The sequence below is a fragment of the Leptonotus elevatus genome, chromosome 15, assembly GCF_054856555.1.
Source record: "Leptonotus elevatus isolate MCC_2025b chromosome 15, RoL_Lele_1.0, whole genome shotgun sequence".
Classification (NCBI taxonomy): domain Eukaryota; kingdom Metazoa; phylum Chordata; class Actinopteri; order Syngnathiformes; family Syngnathidae; genus Leptonotus; species Leptonotus elevatus.
Window position 1 is genome coordinate 14435001 of NC_141253.1, and position 24419 is coordinate 14459419.

General features: G+C 39.2%; 1 protein-coding gene across 11 annotated transcripts in view; it reads left to right on the forward strand.

Moving 5' to 3' along the window:
- The window catches only part of LOC147162094 (glutamate receptor ionotropic, NMDA 1), a 45774-nt gene extending 24283 nt beyond the window's left edge, over positions 1-21491 (forward strand). For 3 of the 11 annotated variants that reach the window (XM_086097097.1, XM_086097100.1, XM_086097108.1), the window contains 12 exons: positions 281-411; positions 1367-1531; positions 2680-2798; positions 3101-3213; positions 3628-3776; positions 5951-6108; positions 6688-6849; positions 7133-7242; positions 7568-7713; positions 13822-13848; positions 14449-14559; positions 19787-21491. In XM_086097097.1, the coding sequence (XP_085953223.1) occupies positions 281-411; positions 1367-1531; positions 2680-2798; positions 3101-3213; positions 3628-3776; positions 5951-6108; positions 6688-6849; positions 7133-7242; positions 7568-7713; positions 13822-13848; positions 14449-14559; positions 19787-19855 (1460 nt within the window). In that variant the 3' untranslated portion in view covers positions 19856-21491. The remainder of the gene's footprint in view (positions 1-280; positions 412-1366; positions 1532-2679; positions 2799-3100; positions 3214-3627; positions 3777-5950; positions 6109-6687; positions 6850-7132; positions 7243-7567; positions 7714-13821; positions 13849-14448; positions 14560-19786) is intronic. The other 8 variants (XM_086097099.1, XM_086097102.1, XM_086097106.1 and 5 more) reach the window with 6 other exon arrangements.
- Positions 21492-24419: the final 2928 nt, after the last annotated feature.

The following is a 24419-nucleotide window of genomic DNA, read 5'->3' on the forward strand; positions in this document are numbered from 1 at the left end:
ATCAATGTGCTTTTAACGCACATTCACCTACTGGAGATGCATACATATATATGCAGTAGGTATTTATATATGTATGCATGCAGCTGAGTGTGCCATTGAGAGTGTGTGACGACTGAGCTAGGTGTGTGTCATGCGCTCAGAGCGACTGCGTGTGAGCATGAAATCTGCATACGGAGAGTGTGAGGCATTTGTCCAGTCAACATGCGCCGGAAAAGGATTTCAATTTATAAAAACAGTATATTTCCTTTTGGTAGATTGTGACTCGCAACCTTTCTGGTTACAGGACGCCCAACTGTGCCGCAGTGTTGTTATGGATTCTGCATTGACCTGCTGATCAAGCTGGCTATGACCATGAACTTTACCTACGAGGTTCATCTGGTGGCTGATGGGAAATTTGGAACCCAAGAGCGGGTTGGTGTCACTTGACCTCACTAAAGGACATATTTGTTATTCAGTATTTCTGCATATAAATGCTCTTGACACAAATAATGTACACTGCTTCTCACATTTTTCTATGTCAATTTTGGAATTGGTCATTTATCCTACAATTTGGATGGAGATGGATGTCGTAATTCTGAAATTGGTGCCATAGAAGTAGAAGACACCACTGGCAATTATTTTCCAATAGATGAACCTAGCTGTCATCATTGGTTGAAAAATAAGTGATGAAAAATTGCAGACAATTTATGATATTAAACTTTTTTTTAAAGAGTTAATAACTCCATTTTGGTCTAACTGGTGTTTATAATGGGTGTAATTTCACTGTTAACCACTAGATAGCAGTGACTCATTAAATTTCAGACATGTGGATTTGAAAGAAGAAGAATAAAACAGGAAGTATTTCAACATAATCTAGCTTTTATTAAATATTACTGACTGTTGTCCACTGTAATCCTGCTTTTTACACCTACAGAAAGCTACAGCTGTAGGTTCATTTTATAATTTAACTCTTTGGGCATGATTCTCGATGTATATCGTGAGATGATACATTATTATTATTATTATTATTATTAAGTTTGCTTGATATTTTTGTGTCATCCATTGCTCTTGCGCTCTCTCAATTATATGTACAGTATTTAAATGTGTTTGTATTATTTTAAATGTGATTTTAAAGACCTTAAAAACTGTCATGCCGTAAACACTATAAAAATGCCTAGGGAGTATTTAAATAGGGCATTTCTATATTGGGCATTTATTTCACTTGTTTCCGGGGTGGTCTGGAATGTAACACCCATGATGAGGAGAGGGATTGTTGTACTGTCAAAAGGTCTCTTATGTTCGTAGATGACATTTTGATTCAAACTTTTCTGGAATTAAGTCATTTTAATCCAACAGCATCTTAATTGTCATGCTATTGGGGCTGCAGGTGAACAACAGTAACAAGAAAGAGTGGAATGGCATGATGGGAGAGCTCCTGGGGGGCCTAGCTGACATGATTGTTGCCCCGCTGACTATAAACAACGAACGAGCCCAGTACATTGAGTTCTCCAAACCCTTCAAATATCAAGGTCTTACTATCCTGGTTAAAAAGGTAAGTTAATGAGTTTGGAATGATCTCTCGTTAGGTAAGCACCCACATGTAGGTTTTTATTCCTCTTTTATGGGAAATAAGATACCACATTGGCCCATGTGCAGCCAAAAATAGAATAAAATTAATCACCAAAAATATTACTGTATGTATTTTATTAGTATTTATTTATTTTCATAAAAATTGCATAATAAAATAACATTAAAAGAATAGAAAAAAACTTCAAATCAATAAAATATGAAAAAAATCTTAATTGTTCTTTAATTATTCTTGTCAAAATTTTTCTTTTTGATACATTCATTATGCAAGTATAAGAGATTATTGTTACAAAACAATGGTTCAGCTGGTGTGCCACCAAATTTCTAATCACATCACAAATGTTGCTGTCGAGGTTGAATTACATGCTAGAGCCAACCATAGTTTACTGCTCGTCACCGTCTAGTTTTAGTAAGAATGTGCACATCAAACTATTTTAAGACATTGGCATGTGTTCCTTATATTTTAGATTAGATCTGCATTTGTGTTTTATGTTAGGTGGGAGCTTGAACTTGTAAATGGAATTGATTGCCCACTACTCGTGCGATTTTGAGTTAATTTAAAGTTCCTTTAACACCACTGTAAACCCTGTACTGGGGAGAATTCGAGTCGAAACGCAGCAGACACGTTTACGTCAAAATTTTGTAGAAAAAATATTTTCACCAATGTTTTACAAATGCAATTCTGCCATCTAGTGGCAGAAAAATGACCTCAACACAAATCAATATCACACTTGTTTTTTATAGTACAGTACATATTTTTTTTATTTTAACTCAATTTTATGCATTTTTATGAAATTAATGTATTAACGACTAAAAGATGCAGCCATATTTCTCTTAGTTTAACATTTTTCCCACTTTTATGTTAACAATAGTATGAAAACTTTAAACATATATTTATTGCACATTTAGAACTGATTTGTATTTTTTTTCTTTTTTTCTTTTTTTTCTTTTTTGAGAGAGAGAACAGATTTGTGATTAACCGTGAGTTAACTATTGAAGTCATGCAATTAAATACGATTAAAATTTCTAATCGACTGATACCCCGATTTATTACATTATCTTCAATAAGTAGTTGAATGTGTATGAGTAACCAGTTGTGATGTGTGTTTTCAGGAAATCCCTCGCAGTACACTGGACTCGTTCATGCAGCCTTTTCAAAGTACTCTGTGGCTGCTGGTGGGTCTTTCGGTACATGTGGTGGCGGTGATGCTTTACCTACTAGACCGGTTCAGGTACACAGGGACACAGTGTGTGTGTGTGTGCGTGGGGGGGGGGGGGGGGGGGTGCGCGCTCCTAATCCTTGTAGATCTTCCACTCAGTTTAGATGAGAAGACAGACAGAGGCGAAGATTGACTCCAACCATCCCATCGCCATATCTCTGTGCTGCCTTCTTTGTCCGTTTTCCTTCTGTTCGTCTTTCTGGCTTTGCTCACTCATGTTCAGTTCCTTCCCTTGCCCTCAGGCTGCCACGGTTTTCACAGGCACATTCTCTGCAAATGCTCACTGGATCTCATGCAATCCGTTTCCCTTGCAGCCCGTTTGGAAGATTTAAAGTAAATAGTGAAGAAGAAGAGGAAGATGCCCTCACCTTGTCATCTGCCATGTGGTTCTCCTGGGGAGTGTTGCTCAACTCTGGAATTGGAGAAGGTGACATGCACACACCAAAAGAGGAGAAATTTGTCATTGGGTTGAATGTGGCACACGGTATTGAGATTTTGGGGCAGATCATTAGTTGTGCTTCATGGAATTTTCAGTATTTTGTAACTTGTAGATGTCAAAGTCAAGATATTAAGAAGCTTGCTGTTTCTTTGGTCTTTGTGCAATGTGACATGCTCCAGATGATGTGCCTCTCTTTAAAGATGACATTGTAATTGATTTTAGAAAATGCTTTGATACTTTTTGTCTTGTAACAGTTTTACTCCTTTTGTCTTTCTACATATTCACTGGAAAGTTGTCTTGTCCATTTTTTTTTAGTTCTTCTTTGGTTGTATACAATATACAGACTATATGCTTTAGTCTAGTTTCTGAACAGTGATATTATTATTTTTTTTTTACTCGCAGGTGCACCTCGTAGCTTTTCAGCGAGAATCCTTGGCATGGTGTGGGCTGGTTTCGCCATGATCATTGTGGCTTCCTATACTGCCAACTTGGCTGCTTTCCTAGTGCTGGACCGGCCTGAGGAGCGCATCACCGGCATCAATGACCCAAGAGTACGTGATGATACGTCTCCATGTCGCCACTACATCACTTGCAATGTTAACCAGAGCATGACTAGGAACTTAATTAAAGATCTCATATTATTCAACTTTTCCACATACTAAAATAGTTCTCAAATGTGTAAGACATGTCTGTGACATGCATTCGTCAAAACTGACTTTGGATCTAATATTTTTGCTGTCCCTAAATCAGCCAAAAAAACGTTCTGTTCAAAACAACTTGTGTTAGGGGCGTGTCATTTTTATGTAAATAGCTGCATCAGGCAACGCCTAGGCCATACCCTTCTCTCGCGAAGGAGCTGATTTCGGTCTTGGTAGCCATGTGCTAATGTTGTGAATGGAAACAACTCGCAATGGCGGGCAGAAGCAGTGGGGTACAACCCTACCAATTTGACAGACATGTCTTTTACACATTTGAGAACTATTTTAATATTTGGAAAAGTGGCATAACGTTTACTGTAAGAAAAAGTAGCATAACGTTACTACAGACACTATGTTGTAGCGTTAGTTTGCGATTGTTTAGGCAATGGTTATTTCGCCGTAACCAGCAACTCTCCTGCAAGTGTTATTTTGCCGTCAATCTCTCGGGTTTGCCGTGAATGCTTTTAGACATTTACAAGCGGTTATGAATAACACAAATGTGCCTATTTAAGCTACTGCGCGGTTACAACGTGCAAGCCGTCTCGTCGAGACCACTTAGCGGCCGGTTACCATCACAAAGTCACGTCAACTAGGTGGCGAGTTGCCAATTACGGCAAAATAACCACAGCGGATTCTATCTTGGCAAAACAATGCGCGACCGCTTCAGTATTATCCAACCACCGTCTGCTTTATCTTAACTGACCTCTTGTAACCAAACAATCTCCACACGACAAATGTAGCTCCCACTTTAGGCACTAAAAATACACCAGTAATATGGTACATCTAGGTACATCTCTAATTGGAAGGATAGGAAGGAACTCTAAATCAAAATAAAATGTTTAACTTACATCTTTCACGTTTGCAGTTGTGTTACACCTTTGGGACCGATCCATTATGTTTAAACGGGTTGCAAGCTTTGAACAGGCTTTCACTAACAAAACAGTCCTTCAAGAAATGCTGTCGGTACACGTCCTTCAAAAATAAAATTAATCCACTGTCTTCTCAAAGACTCGGATGAAGGAAACAACCACTTTTTCCTGATCATTGTTTCCCCTCTCCACTAAGAGCAGAGGAAAAAAAAAGGAGCAACCAGCTTCTCGAATTTCTGTGGGTGTGCCAAATCTTTACCGGAGGCGGTACCACTAACCCGACGGGGCGGGGTCGAGTGCACTTCCGTGTTTTATTGACGTCACCAAGTCACGGAAGTTTAATCGGCCCGTTTGAAGCACACCTTTTAGAAAGGAGGAGAAAGCTAAAAAATAAAAATAAAAAATACGTTGCGGACGTACTTTTTTCATACCTGGTTGGATTGTAGACAGGCCGGGGATGCATATTATTGATAGAAAACCCCATTTAAGTTTCATACCTTCATACTATGAGACCTTTAAAGGGGAAGTCAACTCCCCCAAAAATTCTTGACAGTAATATGTTCTATGCAGCCCCACTAGTCTAAATATGGTATTTTGGTCAATATTGCGTTAGTGGAGTATGAGTTAAGCAGCAAAATAAGCAGTTTTTATCAATATCAAAAGGCGGCCATTTTGCCACTTGCTGTCGAGTGAATCTGACATCATAGTTGCTCAGGTATCAGCTAACAACCAATCACAGCTCAGCTTCAGAAAACAGGTAAGCTGTGATTGATCGTTGTCTGGGCTCTTGAGCAACTGTGATGTCATCTCAAATTGACAGCAAGTGGCAAAATGGCCACCCCCTGAGATGGAGAAAAATGGCTGGATTTTGCTTCATAACTTATATTCCACAAATGTAATATTAATCAGGATGTCATGTTTAGACTAGTCAGGTCACATATATCATATTATTGTCAAGATTGACTTCCCCTTTAAAACTGCTGTTATGTGTGCAATCTGGTACAGATCCAGAGATACTACTTAGCCTGACAATTTACTAGGGGTGTTGATTTAAAAAATAAAATCCTGTGTAGAGGTAATTTTCACACAAGTATACCAACAAAATATTTTTCAAAAGTACTTATAGTTTTATGACTTTCTGACAAATGTTCTCTTCAGCTCAGAAACCCATCTGACAAGTTCATCTATGCCACGGTGAAGCAGAGCTCTGTGGACATCTACTTCCGGCGGCAGGTGGAGCTTAGCACCATGTACCGCCACATGGAGAAGCACAACTATGAGAGTGCCGCCGAGGCCATCCAGGCAGTGCGTGACAAGTGAGTCTCGGCCAGGCCTCGCTGACCAGAGCGTGTTGGCTGGATGCTCAACCTGTCAAGCACAAAGTTAATGCTGCCCTGTTCAGGTTTGGGGGGAGGGACGGCGAGTAGGGGAAGGGACACATGGACCTGTGGATCAGATGGGAATCCGTAGGATTTACTACAGTTATCTGTCTAATCCAGGCCCATGGCTCAGCAGAGAGCAGACTCGGTTGGTGGGTGGGTGTGGATTTAACAACCGCACAGGTACCACAGAGAGGTGGAGCTAACACTGAGCGGAGGAGCACCCTTTTTCAGGTTGTACCCAGACGAACATCTATGAGATGGGGGGAGTCTGATGGGGAGGCGTCCTTACCCATCTGGAATTGGATTACATTTGGCCCATAGGCAGCGGTACCGATTACTGGTAAACGCTGAATGACACACAAGATCTGGTGCACGAGAACGAGAGAGGGCCGCCGACCATAACTGTGTATGTAGATCATTGTACTGTTGCACCGTAACCCCTCCTCCTCCTCCTCCTCCTCCTCCCTCCCACCTCCTTCCTCCTTCCTCCTCCTGCCTCCCCCTCCCTCACAGCAAGCTGCATGCTTTCATCTGGGACTCTGCGGTGCTGGAGTTTGAAGCCTCGCAGAAGTGCGACCTGGTGACCACGGGAGAGCTGTTTTTCCGTTCGGGCTTTGGCATAGGCATGCGCAAGGACAGCCCCTGGAAACAGAATGTGTCCCTGGCCATTCTCAGGTCTGTCCCAGCCGAAGGTGCATTACTCGTCGGATTTTTTTTTGTGTCTGTTTTTTATCTCTATGATTTTACGGTCATGTATTGACCATTTTTAGTCATCGCCTTGTGTCACATCTCTATTTAGCTCCCTTTCGTACCCTCACTGTCTGTCTATGTCTGTGACCAGTCTTGGTGTCTGCCCCATATAAGTTGCGATCAGGGTATAAGCGACTCTCGCATCTGATTATTTGCACAGTGCATTAACTTTGTCACCTCTCTCCTCACCATCCCTGACCCCTTGCAGTTCTCATGAGAACGGCTTCATGGAAGATCTAGATAAAACCTGGGTGAGATACCAGGAGTGTGACTCAAGGAGCAATGCCCCAGCCACACTCACCTTTGAAAACATGGCAGGTATGGTCCTTAAGGCGTAGAAAAAGCGTTAAAAGTGATTGGACAAAAACTGCAGTGGTAAGTTACTGTAGCCCTTTTTTGTCCAATACCTTTTTACCCAAAACATTTTTTTAGTGTTGGCGTTGGTCATGTGTACCGTCTCTCGTGCTGTGGCTTCGTGGTCGTAATATTAGCAATGTGTGCTTTTCAGTTGTCCGTGGGAGCTGGTTTAGAAGAAGGCGTGGCAACCACTGAGCATGACTCACGATGTCCATGCTCAGTGAGAGAAGTGTGTGTTTTTAGCATCAACAGCTCAACTATTTTCTCTCCTGTTCCCTCTGTACAGGGGTCTTCATGCTTGTGGCTGGTGGCATAGCAGCAGGAATCTTCCTCATCTTCATCGAAATAGCCTATAAGCGCCATAAAGACGCCCGCAGGAAGCAGATGCAGCTCGCCTTTGCGGCCGTTAATGTCTGGAGGAAGAACCTGCAGGTAGGAATCATTTCCTTTGTCCTAACCAGGATTCTCAAAGCTCAAAACGTTCCAAAAATAGTCAAACCCAAAAAAGTATAAATATGTTTTTTTTTATATATATATATAATTTGTCCTGCACTCCTAAAAACGTATTTATGCAATGTGTGTTTTTTTTATTAATGTTTTTTTATGCTAGAGCATACAGAAGGCTTTGATACAGCTTTTGACATGAAGAGGTCGCTTAAAGCAATGGTAGTTAAATGGCCAGCAGGTGGCAGCAGAGCATAAGAAATCAGCCAGGGCCCTGTTGCAACAAGCTCTTTTTCCCAGTGTTTTCAACACTTTTGTGAACAGATACAACCATACCCCCCCCCCCCTGTTTTTATAGCAATAGAACAGAATATTTTGTGGACCTTGCAAAATCAGTCAAAATCCAGTAAAACAGCCAGGAGCGAAGGGGGTTGCTTCCGTGAAAGTGGCTGGGAGTGAATGAGTTAGCAGATTGGACAGGTTTGAGCCAGTTTTACTCTTTCACGTGTAGTGTTTGAGCTACAGTGTATGTACTAAATAAAACACTAAGATGGAATAGCATAAAACAAAATAGAACTTACAATGGTATAGCCATCATGGTTACAAGTTTAGGGGAAAAGACAGCACTAATCCTCTTAATTCCTTCTATGATAGCTTTCTGTTTGCAGATATTGATAGTACTGACCTCTTGCACACACCTCTCACCTCAATTTTAATTACTCAATTACTCTTAAATGTGACTGTACAATCAAGTTGCCACTTAGCTGTAGGTGAGTCCAATGGTAAAAGATTCTTCTTACTACAGTTTTACAGCTAATCAGTGGAATTCTGGTGGGCAAACTGTGGAGAAAAAAAAAACCTTGATGTGCTTGGAAAAAAAAAGACAGCAATTTTGGAATCAGCGTGCCAATTTTTACTTTAATCAGCACAAAACTCAATAGTTATTTTATTTTTATTTTTTTATTTTTTTTGCCCAGTGTAATTTGAGTATGGCTCAGAGACCAACTGGTTTGTCCCTATAAAAGCATATTAACAAAAACATTAAGTAAAGAAACTGCAACAAGTCAAAAAGAGCAGTTGTGAAAAAACAAAAATGACTGATGATCAGCAAGTAGATATTTGAAGTCGCTGGTAACTCTGGAGTCGCAAGACCCTCTTGATGCAGGTTCCGCCAAAGGCCGCAGTCTTTAAGGATACTGTATATTTTGTCACGCCCTATCAATTCGCACAACATTTGGTGTTTTATAAATGGTGTCTATCGAATGATAAAAATACAACATATTTTTGTTGACAACCATTTGTTTTTTTTCTGATTTGCATAATAATTTGGAACACTTTGTTTTTCATTTTGAAAAAAAACTTGCCATTGTGAAGAATTTGTTCAATAAAATCCTGATTATAATAAGAATATAATTATCGTTGATCAAAAAATTTTATTCAATGTGAAAAATTGACAAAAAACAACATAAGGTGGAACACAGTGTGGACTACTTAGCAGAGAATATATTTTTGCCGCATCTTCCATTTGACTATTCATTAATACAATTATATCTTTGGGCTGTTTGGCTGACTCACCATAAAAAGTACATGTTAAATTTTAAAACAAGTAAGGGCTCCCTCTTGAAAGAGGCACCCTTTTCTCCTTCATTCTTACGGTTCACTGTGATCGGTGACAGTGATGTGAGCCTTGCACCATATCTGTATACTGTTGTATGATCCACAACACAATGAAAAAGGTAGAGTATAAAATCACAAGTGCCTGTCAACAAACTAATGTCTTCCTGAAAGTTGTCTGTCATTTTGCTGACTACAGTATAGTATGTATTTGTTGTGACTGTGAGTGTCCTGACATGGATGTGCATGGATGTGTGTGGGGGTGCGTATGTGTGTGTGTGAGTGTGTGTGTGTGTGTACAGCAGGGGATTGCATGGGATGCGTAGGATGTGGGCGGGGGTGGGGTCGTATCACGGAGAAAGGAGAGGGGCACACTTAACTGCGAGTGGACCAGCACGATTCAGATCCACGTCAACGACGATCACGTCGATTTTTTTCTGCAAGGCTAAGCAAAAATGGCTGAAGCACGCTCATCTTTGCTCATTAACCATCGCCAGGGCCTTGGAGCTAAAGATAAACATAATCTTCATTGCGCTATCAGTCGCTATAATGAGACCTCATGCGAGGAGTGCTGAGGGAGCCCATGACTTGAGCTAATCCAATATGTCCTGTGCCAGATATTATTCATACTGTTTGGGTGCGCTGATATGATTGCTCACAGTTATCTCATTTTGACAAATGCAAAATGACAACTTGGTTATGTAGGACACGAAACTGTCACGATAGAAAATCTACCATTGCAGTGTATGTGGTCTCCTCCTCCCTCAGTGCAGCGGCCATTAAGTCCTGGAATCCCACTGTTTGAAATGTTTTAACTGATTGTATTTGCAAAATGTTTATTATGGCTCACGTCGGTATATGACTCAAACCTGCATACTGTACAAATGAACGAAGAATTGGAACCTCAGAAAATTTGCACTTCTGACTAATCAAAATATGTTCACACAGTTTACTTCTTACTCCCTCAAAACTGTCTTGGTCACCCTTTGCTGTTGATGCATAAATATACTGACCTTTCATTGCACTCTATACAGGTGAACCTCAATCATTTTGAATGTACTGTTAAAGCCTGTGAATAACATGCAACCCGTGGATAATACGCCCCACCCCCCTCCCAAAATCATCCTTAACCCCATTTGCTCCCAAAAGCGTATAAACACGTTCTATTGTAAATTTTGCCATGGTCACAAAAACGTATTTATACGTGATTTTTGTTGTTGTTGCTTTTTTTTTATTTTTTTTTATTTTTTATTTTAATTTTTTTTTTTATGCCAGAGCATACAGAAGGCTTTGATGCAGCTTTTGACCTGAAGAGGTCGCTTAAAGCAATAGTAGTTATTACAACAACAAAAAACGGCCAGCAGTTGGCAGCAGAGTATAAGAAATCAGTCAGGGCCATGTTGCAACAAGCTCTTTTCCCTAGCGTTTTCAACAGGTTTGTGAATAATGATGAAACTTAGCTCTATTCTAATGCTAATGGCTGCAAAACAGAGACAGATACGAATATACTTTTTTTTCCTGATGAAAGAAGAAACTAATCTGTGGGCCCTGCAAAATCAGTCAAAATCCAGTAAAACAGACGGGAGCAAAGGGGATTGCTTCAGTATAAATGGCTGCGAGTTAAGACCTGAAGCATCTATCGGTGACTTTAGACTAACCCAAGAAAAAACAACGTTTTCCTGGAAATTCAACAATACAGTATTGTCAATGTCTGATATCTCAACTCCTGAAGCAGATAGAAACATAATTCCAAAAACATTTGAGAGCTTACACCTGTGATTTATTTTATATAAATGTTCAATATATTTAAAAAAACAACAACAATAAACTTATTAACACAACTAAATCCAATAAAACAGACAAAATATTGTGTGAATAATACAGACTTCCACACATTATTTTTTATTTGAATTATTGCATATTTTATTTAATTATTAGTAGTTTTTATTTTATTTCCTTGTGTTACGATTGCTGATTAAAAACATGCCGATACATAGCCCTATAAAAGTTTTCATCTCCTCCGCAGTCGGGTGAGACCACTGACATTTTTATACTTGCCGGAGTGTGTAGGCTCTGGTTATCGTAAATATTGGTTTCAAGTTCTTTAGTAAAAACGTAACTACTGTGTAGCATCTGCGGGAATATTTACCTTCAACATCGGGGCTCTGTTGTAATAACCTCGGGGAATCCAGTGGTTATTCGTCCTTCATTCTGTTTCAAAGCTGTCAAAATTTTCGACATTATCATTCTCTACAAACATATCTCTTATCAAAATATCACTCTCGACTGCTTCTGCTGGTTTGAAGTCCTCCAGCACCTTCGTGTATCACCATCATTTATTTCATAACTCCCTCGAATCTGATCAGCCATCAATGCTCAAATAAAGTTGCTAAATGCTACAAGGCCCATGTAACCCTCACGTGTATATTCTGATGCACTTCATTGACTAAGACAAACAAAACAAACTGACGTATCCGCATTCCTGGCTTTAAAGGTAAAAAAGCACTACAGCGCTCTGGGCTTTAATGGTAGAAATGCATTAATGCGCTCCTGGACAAAATGGTTAAAAAGCATTTTTCATCTGTGCTTGTGTATAATACGGTCCCCCAATTTGCTGGTATCCTTTAGTATCAGTGTGAATAATCTGAATGATTTTTAAAAAAAAAATACCAAGAATGTGTAAATGTTTTTTTCCATACCAAAAGATTATGGCCTTTTAAAATCGTGTTTTAGAAAATTTTATTCTTCAACTGTACACTCTTTTAAAGCTTTACTCAAAGGTCAAGTTCCACATAATTGTGTTTTAGTGATTCTAGTAAACTGGTTAATATGCTTTTCTTTTCTTTTTTTACTTTGCTTTTAAAGCTCTTTAACACAGTTTGTTACTGCTTTTGAATGTATTTTAATTACATTATGTGAAGCATATTGAGTTATGCTGTGTATGAAATGCCATGAATCAGTGATTCTTTAAAAATAATAATAATTTATGCATTTTACAACCCCCTAGGAATTGCCTATAGGTACTGTTTAACATCTAAAAATGTGAAACAAAATTTGGTTTCTCATTAAGCCCCCGTATTAAAATACATATATTAATAAAAATTCTGTTTTCATCTTGATGCTCAGCCCTGCATCCTTAGCAACAAACGAGGCTTACCAACATTTCCATTTCAAATATTAGTCAGAAGTGCACTGTCTGAACAAACCTTCTCAAATTATTAAATGAACTGATTCATAAAACCTGTCATGTGATCTGAGTTGATGATGATGATGATGATGATGAAGATGCACCATAGTGGCACCCTCCACCTGCTGTGGAGAATTAACCTGCTGCGAGCCCCCCACCGATGCGATGGCCTTGCATTCCTTGCACAGCCTGGGCTGTGTAAGAAATTAGGTTGAAAAAAATAAGTCATTTGGGAATTGTTTTATGTATCTGAAGAAGACAAAGTTCGTGGCAGTTTGTTTTTCCCAGACTTTCATTATAAACTAACAAAAGATGTTGTTTCCCAACAGGAGAGTCATGTTATTCTTAATTAAAATCAAGCCAGCAATCACTCCTTGTGCCAGCTTTCATCATGCCAACCATGCCTGCCTCCTGATCACATGCCATCAGGGGGTTGAGAGGAACGGGCTGGATGGCAAAAATGTGCCCTTAAAATAAGTGTGGACATGTGATCTGATGAAAAGGAAACACTGCGGGGCCAGTGTTGGAGATTCTGAATTTGTCATGCTGTTTGTTTTGTCTTTCTTTCTGCTATGTTTTGCCATTTTCTTATCTTTCCATCCAACCACGAAAAGTCCTAGCATGATAAAATTCACACCACACAGCCCTGCCCCTCCCATAGCATCCCACCTGCCCTTCTTTCAACCTCTCGCTCCTTACATTATTTATGCAATGCTTTCTTTTCAGTATAAAGTATGAAGTATTTTCCTTTCACGCCTTAGCTGACTTCTGGTGTATAATTTGCATCTAGAGTCTGCTTTTTAATATTATTTCATGGCAAATCCAGTTCCAGAAAGTAAAAACCCTGTCACAGTTTGGCTTTAGCCCCAGGTGCTAGCTCCCATGGTGCTCGTTTACCTGCTAGCTAGCTAGCATAAATAGCTAAAGCCAAACGGTGGCAGCGTTTTTACTTTCTGGACCTGGATTTGCCACCTCTGTTTCATACCATTTCATTCCCCGATGTGTGGGGTGAATTTTCATTATACCCTCTGTGGTATAATGACATTAAATGGGCTTCAGTTACAATTGCTGTTTTATCCCTCCTCCGTATGCATTTTAGTGGCTCTCTACTAACCCTATTGTAGCTTGATTTTTTATATCTGCCTGGCTTTGAATGTGGATGTTTGCTTTGCTAGTGGCTTTTTATTCAAGATCTTTTCCCTTTTCCTGATCCCTTGGCTTATGCATAAGGATATTCTTACGTAATAACGATCAAGTGGATGATTCTTTTATTTTTCTTTTCTTCCCCTATGCAGCCATCTTCCTCTCTAGAGACTCAGGATGTAAGAATACCTTAATATGAGTTCTTACATGCACACTAACACAAAATTGTTGAGCTGAGAGTAGTGGCGGGGCACTCTGATGGTGACGGATATGATTAAAATATCTTCTTTTTTAAGTTTTTAAATAGTATGCATGTTGAAATAATGGCAAAGTAGAAGTTATTTGATATATCTTCAAGCTCTTTATATTGGGTTTGGGTGTTATTGATGAAAGGCAGTCGGAACTGTAAAATGTGTGCTCAAGCACTAGTTGGGAATATATGGCCTAGTTTAATTAGTGAAACTTGGTATCACACTCACTGACATCTTTACTACCCATCACTCATTCTAATGCATTTCTAGGAGCCCCACGATTGGACTACCGCGACATCTTTGCGGTGCCTGTGTGACAGCTTGCATAAAATTTACGAGTGCCCTCATATCATACGGTTACACCCACTCTCACGTCCTGAACACTCTCTATCTCTCTCTTTGCTCATTTTGCTTCCATCTAATTAGAGCATGACACTTGACGTCGGTTATTGGGAGAGCCAAGTGAAAGCAAGGTTATCTCCCCAAGGCAGAGAACATGAATAATGTTTCTACATATATTTATTTTAGGATAGAAAAAGTGGTAGAGCAGAGCCCGACCCCAAAAAGAAAGCCTCTTTTAGGTCCATCAGTACCACCCTGGCCTCCAGCATCAAGAGACGTAGGTCCTCCAAAGACACGGTAAGGAGACCAAGAAGCAACATCTTCCCTTGTTTATTTCTTCCTCTCTATTTTCTCCTCCTTCTGTCCTCTCTTGCCAACATCTCCATATCCGATCACGTGGGCGTGCCATGCTCCACTCATCCATATCCACAGGGCTCAGCTGCCTCTGCCACGTGTCTGTCAGTTCAGCATTCGATCCATCATCAAACATCTATAGCGCCTCTACTGGCTGGAGGGCTTTAGGTCAGTCAGGTCAGGCCGTGAGCTAGGCTAAAGAGAGGCTAGCCGGCGGCATTGATTAGAGGGGGAATGTTAGTCCACAATGCAGAGGGGGGTTGGGGGATTTAATGAAATTAATTTTTAAAAAGCTGCCAGTGGTGCTTTGTCTTGGGCTGCTGGTTTGGTTGTGGAATCTGCCAATTGTTTGGTCTTAAGACATGTTGTGATGTGTGTCCTGTAAACGGTCATGTGTGTGTTTGTGATCAGTAATTTTTGCGGCTTTATATTTTACGTCTTCATGTTTTCTTTGCACCAATCCTGCACTATGTTTGCTTTTGGTTTGAAGCATGTCCTGCTGTCCTATCATTTTATTCAAAATTCTATTTTCAAGGTGGTTATTTGATGGCCGAGCCTGCTGAGAAGAAAACTAACGAGGTTTCAAACTGATCCAGATGTCTGTTTCAGGATTACACATGGATTTATGTGTATGAATATTCAAGTCAATTCTTGATTTATTTATTTTGCTTTGTCATATTTTGCTGTCATAATTATTGTTTATTTTTCAGTGTCCTTGTCGTGAACCGTCTGTGACTTTTTCAGGGTGTTTTCAGGTGCTGAAGACTTATTTTTGTTTCTTTCCTTTACTTTTTGAGGCCACAGACTCACTGTGCTACAATGCGAACTGATTTATTTTGTCTTCATTCCTCTTTTAATCTTTTGTTGCCGTGCATTAAGAATATCAGTTTTACAGTTTCGTGTCTAACCACAACTTGTTGGATAGCACACAGAAGTGATGCTATATATGTGTGAGACTGTGTGTGTGTTTGTTTAAAGCGGAAGTCAACTTTAAACATTTAGTGACGATAATATGTTATATGTGACCTCACTAGTCTAAACATAACATTCTGATTAGTATTACATATGTGGAATATGAGTTATGCAGGAAAATGTAGCCTTTAAAAAAAGGCTCTGGCTATGTCCAATGACAGCTCACCTGTTTTCTGAACCTGAACTGTGAACGGTTGTTACCTGAGACTTGAGCAACTGTGATGTCATTTTCACTCGACAGCAAGTGGCAAAATGGCCACCTTCTGATAATGATAAAAACTGCTGTATTTTGCTGCTTAATTTATATTCCACTAACACAATATTAACAAGAATACCGTAGACTAGTGGGGCTGCATAGAACATATTATTTTCAAGATTTTTTGGGGGCTTTCTCTTTAATATTGTCTCTCAGTTTCTCTTGTGTTCTATGTCCTTATTTTGAACAAAATTACCTTTACTCTCCCTTCTTGAGGTTCAGCAGTAGAACGGAAGAGAAGAAGAGAGAGATTGCCATTATTATTAGACCGACATCTTCTTTCCTTTACATTTGTGTTCGATTTGGGAGCCCAAGTGGAAAAGTTCAAAGTATAACAGCATTTAGTGTAAACACAAGATGGAACTAAAATATTTGCCATCCTCCGTCTTTGACCTTTATTTTTGATTTTATATAAATGTTCTTCTTTTACATGAATGAATATCAATGGACCTTAGTGTCAGTGTCCCTCACCCACATGCCACACTGCTCCTTTTCTCCCTCTACAAGCATGCAAACTGTCATAGATGTAGTGGCAGTAGAAAACAGTGTAATACCCTCTTTAGTTGTGCTGTGTACTGATAAGCTGCATCATAGCTGTTTTCATTTAGGCATTTTGAACCTATTAGTATGCTTGTGCCGTCTCTATTGTGCTGCTCCACTTGACCCCAGTAGAGGCCACTGTTAGCTGGCCTATGAAGGCGCAGGAAGCCATGAGCAGGAACTTGAAGGTCAAACTCATGGAGGACGTCCATTCTTAAAGATAATACGGGTATCTCTAGTGTGGATGTCTCTCTAAAAAGGAGCACGGTATTAGGGCTTCACTGAAAACAAAAAAGGTGATACTAAGTCAACAAAGTCACAAAATTAGACACTAGATCAGTCCTAATCAAAATAGTGGGGCACTATGTGAACAGGAACGTTTTATTTATTTATGTATTTTTTAATGTATTCATTATTTTTTTTATTTTTGCTGTAGTAGAATAAAGTGAAATTGCACATTCACTACAGTAGGTGGCAGTGTTGCTCCCCTTGTCATAGTGTGGGCAGGGAGTAGAAACAAAATTATGTTCTTCAGCAGATTTATATTTCTTTCTTTTAATAGGGATACGATGTGCTTTGGCGTACCTATAATAGTTAGATAAATTATACTATTTATAGTCACAGCAGAGAGTAGAGCTGGCGCAAAGTATTTTCTTCTTCTGGGGGGCGGGGGCAGGACAGAAAATAATTGTGAAGAATCTAGCTAGATACTAGCAGAAGTAGCATCGTCACTGAATTTTGAGGGTCTGTCATTATTTCAAGCTGAACCAAACCGTAATCGTCAAACCGTCATCATTATTTTAACCGCTTTTCCATTATCGCCAAATTAAAGCAGCTATTTTAGGACGTCGGTAAATTTCACTGGTCCGTCAGTGCATCATTGTTATTGTGATGAAGCAGTGAGTGTTTTTTTTTTTTCAAATAAATAAATATTATTAAGTGATGCATCCAGCTCAAATTAGGTATTAGAAATAAGATTTTGAGTTCTTCCTCTTCTTCTATTACTACTTCTTTGTTTCCTTCTACTTCTTCTCTTAGTTATACGGACGTTGAGAGTAACATAGGCAACGCAAAATGGCTGCCTTCAGCCAAGACAGCCTACTGGAAATCCAGGTTATTAAGCTCGTATCCCACTGAGGTGTGAACGTTTGCGACATTAGCGAATGTTGATTTCACGTCAGGGTTCACTCAAGGTCGCAACATTCGCTAAACGTTCTCTAAACAGTTTGAATGGTTCTCTCAACAGTTTAGCGAATATTCGCTACCTTCTCCAAAACTCGTAAATGTTCATCACTCAGTGGGATACGGGCTGTAGCGTTGCAGAAATAATCAGACCAAGCGGCAAGCAAACAACAAACTCTTTAATGAGAACACAGAGAAGATTACTGTCGACCGTAATCATGCCAAGACAACAACCACGCTAACCGGTGCCTTTATGGCCTCTCCAGAATGTAGGAAACTACAGAACTTATGAACTATATGCAAAATTGCTACACTATTAGTTCTGTGGTCCACGTAGGTTATAAATTCCTGTAGGCGTGGAAAATGTGAGCAATGCAGAAGCTGCACAAAGGGGACATGTTTGCTAAAATTATGTAATTTCGCCGTATGGAACTAGCATGAACCAAGCTTCAGTCGTCAGCGAAACGGGAGTCGTCAGTCATTACCGACCCAGTTATTGACAATTACATTGACGTTGAAGTCACTATATTCAGAGAAAAAAAAACAAGATAAATTTGAATGTAATTTTCCGACATAATAAAATCCAGATCAACATCAATGGGAATAGTTTAATGTAATCTGTAAATGTTTGTGGGCGATCCAAACTGAAATTGCATCAAATGTTGGAAAAATATACGCCGTCACTGGAGAGAAGCGAAAATTTTTACATTGACATCATAAAATTATAGCTTTTGTCTCACTTTTTCTTTTTTGTGTTGCCCTAATACTCCTTCACATTTCTGCATGTGGCTTCAAGTTGATGCTCTGTAATTAAGCACACCATGTATCTGTATATATGAGAACATATTCCTGACAGAATAATTTACTATATTTTATGATTGGATTTTTCAATCAGTTTTGTAAATCAGAAAAAAAAAATCATGAACACTGAAAAATATAACCTGCGGCTGTCAGACCACATTCTCAAGGTAAAAATAAATCAAGCAAAATCCCTGTTGCCATAGCAACTAGCAGCCTGCATGGAAACCAAGTCTTGCTGCTCCTCTTTATAATTTACTCCACTCTGCTTTAGATGAAGTGTTCAGTGGTAACGTGATGGCTCGGCCACAACAGCACTTTGAAATCAACCCAAAATGTTATTTTTTTCTCTTCCTGGGCTTCTAAAACAACACAAGAAATGCTACAAAAAAACTACAATATGTAGAAGAGTGACTCACTAAAACATCCTTTGAAGTAAAGACATGATTCAAATGTGCTGTTGTCTTGGCTCAGGTGTAGTATCTGCTCCCACCTCACCTCAGGCACAAAAGGTCAAGAACAAAACTGATCAGCCTGAGAGGGGTTAGAAAACCTTGCTGTAGTATATAATTGCATTTCAAACAAAACATGTACCGGTAATGATGTACAACGGCGTATTAGGGCCCCGTATATATATATTTTTTAGAGGGCGGGGGCAATATTCTGAGAAAAAACTTGCACATTTTCGAGTTTATAAAGTGGCAGATTTGCAACTGTTTATAAAATGAAAAGGCAGGATGGAGACGGATTCATTCTTAAATTAACCTTTACTCTAAAGCGACAACACTTCCTGATCCCCTATCAGCTGACTAACAATAACCAATCAGAAACTAGCATACTTTAGGTAAATGCAAGTGAATGATGGAGAGCAGCAGATTCGACACATCAATTTAGATACTTGTACAAAAAACGACCAAAATGTATGAATGTGTAAATAATAATAATAAACATAAATGTACAAGTAAATATACATTTTAACAAATTCACTTAAATGCTTGATCCTCAGGCTGTGGACCTTCGCAAAGCGAGACGTCTGTGTTGCTGGCCGTACCCAATGCTTCAAAGAGCGCTAACATATGGTTAATCTCTGCTTAAGCAATTACCATGTCCTTATTTGAAAATGCCGCCAAAAAGTATTGGCACAAACATTCAAGTAGTATGCTACGTGTATGTCTAAGTGTAAGTGTGTAAGTTTTTTTTATCACAAATTTGCCCCTTTAAAAACTCAAAATTTAATTAAAAATGTATGTTTTTGCAATTTTTTTCTCAGAATATTGCTCCCGCTTTTAAAATATATATATATTCATACGTGGCCCGAATACACCGTCATAATTATGATACCACAACTCCACAAAGTTTTTTTCTGGACAGGAAATGACACCCTTGTGTGTTCTCCCTTCCATTTTCTATCCATCTCTGCAGCAGTACCCGCCCACTGACATCACGGGACAACTCAATTTGTCTGACCCGTCCGTCAGCACTGTGGTGTAGGGCGCATGACGCCCGCCCAAGGAGAGAGGAAAGAGGAAAGAGGAAGGTGACATCCTTTTCACCGCCGGCAAGTTGAGGAACTGAAGACGTGGCTCAAAACACTCAACTTGCACCTTTTGAGCAGTCAGGATTTTCTGACCATACAGGTAGACTTTGTAGGCTGCCTGAGCATGCACAGAGCAATCCGAATCACATATACATTTTCTTATTATGTATAATACTACCTACTTACTTAATCTTCTTTTCCTATCATTTTCCCAACATAACCTTTGTCGTTTATTCCGATTTTCTTACCTGCCTCATAGCTTTCTGATGTGTTAAGTTACAATAATGAATAAGCCAGTTTTAAGACCAGTACTGTAACATATCACTTCCAAGTAGAGCCTATAAACCACTGTAGTATGTTTTTATTTTTATTTTTGTGGCACAATTCTGCAATATATGTCCAGTAAGCTTCCTCTAAGGAATTGTTTGTGTGACCTTACGCAATTTTAAATAGTTTTATTGATTTCATCGGCATCACTACTAAAGAGCCTAATGATAAGTATATGATTAATCACGAAAGCATGTGTGTGTTTGATCTATTTGTATTTGAATGTCACTTAATGTCATGGAATTACTAATATGTTAACACTTTATAGTTCAGACTCTTTGTAAACGGCATCTGTCCCTCTTTAGTTGTCCACTAAAATGCCAAATGCATGTTGTTCAGTTAAATTTCTTCACATTTTCTAGAAGCATTTATTTTGCAGCAGATGAAACTGCAAATTCTGTAAGCCATGTTCCGTTTGGGCCTGCCCTCTGTCTTCCTCTCTCTGTCTTGCAGTCTCTCTCTTTTCCGGTCTCGAAAGGGTTGCATCAAAAGGCCGCGTTTTTCAGCCAACCAGCACTCAATCTTTGGTGAAAAACCTTCCTCGGGGCAGAGGTTGTTGCCGGGGAACTTTTTCATGAAGGAGCCTGAGTGAATTTGAAGCATTGCTAAAGCTTGCAAGCGTTGGTTGGATGCAAAAACAGGCCTTTTCCCAGTTTCTGGAGATGAGAAACAACTGCCTTCCTGGTGTCCGGCACCACAAAGCACTTTACGCTGAGAGGGCATTTCCAAACTGTTTAAGAAAACATAAAATCACAATAACTGTTTCTTTTTATTATTATTATTATTCTGCACTGTTAGACACTAACTAAATCTACGATTGATTTTAAACAATGTAACATTTTGCACAATCACATGGTGCCAAACACATTTTTAACAATTTGTTCTGGCCTGCATGCTGACATGTTATTACCACTGCTATAGTACTCTTTTCTTTTTCAGTTTTTTTTTCCCGGACATGTGTTCTTGTTACTGTGGATTTGAAATGAATGATGCACTTCAATTGAATGAAATAATAATAGAGTTTGGTTTAGTAATGGGAATCTTGTATAGCGTGCTTGTGTTACGATTGCTGCTGAGAATGTCTTTTACTACTTATCAACACACTTTCACACACACACATACACACACAAACATGCACACGTTGTTATACAGGCATGCACACACGCTTAATATACCGTATGAACTCCTTGATTTCTTACCTTAATTCAGTGAAACGCTTTGTTAATAGAACTGTAAATAAAATGTTACTTGCAAGTCCCAAAATTATGTTTTGAAATTATTTATCACCTAGATATTACTTTTTTTCAAGACCAATATCTGTACGAGTATACATAGTATTCACATGACGTCACCGACCCCCACCCATCGGCAGCCACTTGATGGGTTAAAAATTTTGTGGCAAACAATTGCAGCCAGCAAGACAATGCAAGCAAATGCTGAGGAGCGCTCGTGTTGCTTAATACAAGTTACTTTGATTCATTCATTATTTCATTCATTCCGAATTTTCACGATCCGCTTCCCAATGGTACACACGTGCCGTTCAAGGGTGCAAAAATAGGGCGAACAAAGATGTGAAACGAAACTTCTGTTTTTGTGGTTTCTCTACTCCAACACACCTGATTCAATGATCAGGATCATTATCAGGCTCTTGCTGATGAGCTTAAATATGAATCAGCTAGAATCCACAGCTCCCATGAGTACCCAATGCCTTAAATTAATGTATTGGCTAATAACATGTCGGCCCGATACCTGGAATCAATAATCGCCCATCCCTAATTTGCATGATTGCGTTAGAGTACATACACATTAAGATTTGGTTAGGGGTGTGAATTGCCTCGTACCTGGCGATTCGATCCGTATCACGATTCATAGGTCATGATTCGATTAGATACCAATTAATCATGATACGAATATATAAGTCGATTATTGCGAATTTTTTTTCAACATTTTGAAAATACTAATCAGTAGTGATAGACAAATGAAGCTTCATGAAACATTTGTGATATTTTCTTATTCCTCTAGATGGCACTCTTATTTAAAGGTGCTAGCTAGCTAAACAGTTAACTAGACAGACAGACAGACAGACAAATGAAGCTTTATGAAGCACCTGTGATATTTTTTGACTCCTCTAGATGGCACTCTTGGTTTAAAGGTGCTAGCTAGCTAGCTAGCTAAACAGCTAACCAGACAGACAGACGGACAAATGAAGCTTCATGAAGCACCTGTAATATGTTTTGACTCCTCTAGATGGCACTCTTGGGTTTAAAAGCTAACCTCAAGTAAGATGTTTTGTTGAATATTTCCATCAAAAATTGATGTTTAAAAATCGATTTGCTGCATATTGAATCGATACGAGAATTGTGCATGGTAATATCGCGATATATTGGCGAAACAATTTTTTTCAACACCCCTAGAGCCAACAAATAAAAGAAAAAAAAATTGGGACAGGTAGCAATAAGAGATTAATAAGTCAGAAATGTGTTTACCAGCGAAAAATTGCAAAAAGGTTGAAGTAATCATCATCTAGAGTGCATATCATCATCCAAAGATTCATAGAATCTGGAACAATCTCTGTCAAAAAATCATACTGGATGCCCATGATCTTCGGGCCCTTAAACGGCACTGCACCGCAAACAGGAATGCTTACTGTAAGGGAATTCACAGAAAGGGCTCAGCAACACTTCCAGAAAACATTGTGGGTGAACACAATCCACCGTGCCAGCCGCCGTTGCCAGTTGAAACTCGACAGTACAAAGAAGGAGCCATTTCTAAAGCAGACCAAGAAGCGCAGGCGTTTCTCTGGGCCAGGGGTCATTTAAAATGGAGTGTGGCAAAGTGGAAACCTGTTTTGTGGTCAGACCAATCACGATTCGAAGTTCTTTGTGGAATACTGGGGTGCTATATCATACTGACTAAAGAGGACAAGGACAACCCAAGTTGTTATCAGCACTCAGTTTATAAGCCTGTATCTGTGATGGTATAGGGTTGCATGAGTGCGTGTGGCATCGGTAGCTTCCACATCTGGAAAGACATCGTCAATGCAGAAAGGTATATTCAGATTGGAGAACAACATATGCTCCCATCCAGGCATCATCACTTTCAGAGAAGATCTTGCATTTCTCAACACGATAATGCCAGACCCACATGCAGCACCAATTTCAACATCATGGCTGCGTAGGAAAAAGATCCGGCCGGGTATTGAAATAGGAAGCCTGCAGTCCACTTCTTTCACTTCTAGAGCACATTTGGCGCATCATAAAGGGGAAGTTGCAGCAAAGAAAGCCCAAGACGGTTGAACAGTTAGAGAGACGCGTGTTAGACAAGAATGGGACAGCATTCCTAATTCTAAACTTGAGAAACTTGTCTCCTCGATCCCCAGACGTTTGCAGACTGTTGTAAGAAGAAGAGGGGATGCCTCACAGTGGTGAAAATGGCCTTGTCCCAACTTTTTTGAGATTTGTTGACACCATGGAATTTAAAATCAACATAGTTTCCCCTTAAAATGATAAATTTTCTCAGTTTCTCTATGTTCTATTCTGAGTAAAATGTTAAAATTTGGCACTTCCACATAATTGCATTGAGTTTTTATTCATAATTTATATAGTGTCCCAACTTATTGGGAATTGGGTTTGTATTTGTTTTTAGCCCGATGCCTCAGAATCTTATTTTAAATGGCAATAAACATTCAAACAGTGGTTCAAGTCATTCAACGACACTGATCTAAGAAATCCACTCCAGTGTCGAACTGTCAGCATCAGAAATCCCATAGGTTGTCCCATAATTGAAATAATATTGAGGGCAGGCTTGTGCTTGTGGTCAATTTGAACAGAAAACAAGATTCATCAGCAAATCATACTTTCCTGGAATAACCTCACTCACTGGATGAGGTGACAGAATTATTGGACCATTTTTTGTTGATGGAAATTTTTGTTTGTTTGTTTGTTTTTCTACAGTTTTTCTTTACAAACTAAAATCAAAAATTTCACTTTGTCTGAATGATAACAGGTTAACAGATCTTTCCACTCAACGAGCAAAACACTTGTCCAGAGTTGCACAACAATAAGCAGACAATTTTTGCAAAACATTACAGTGATTTGCAAAACTTCACATATTTATAAACTACACGACAGATAAGGATTATGATGTTGCTTACTTACAACTAATTACAAAGTCCCCAATGACCACACTAAT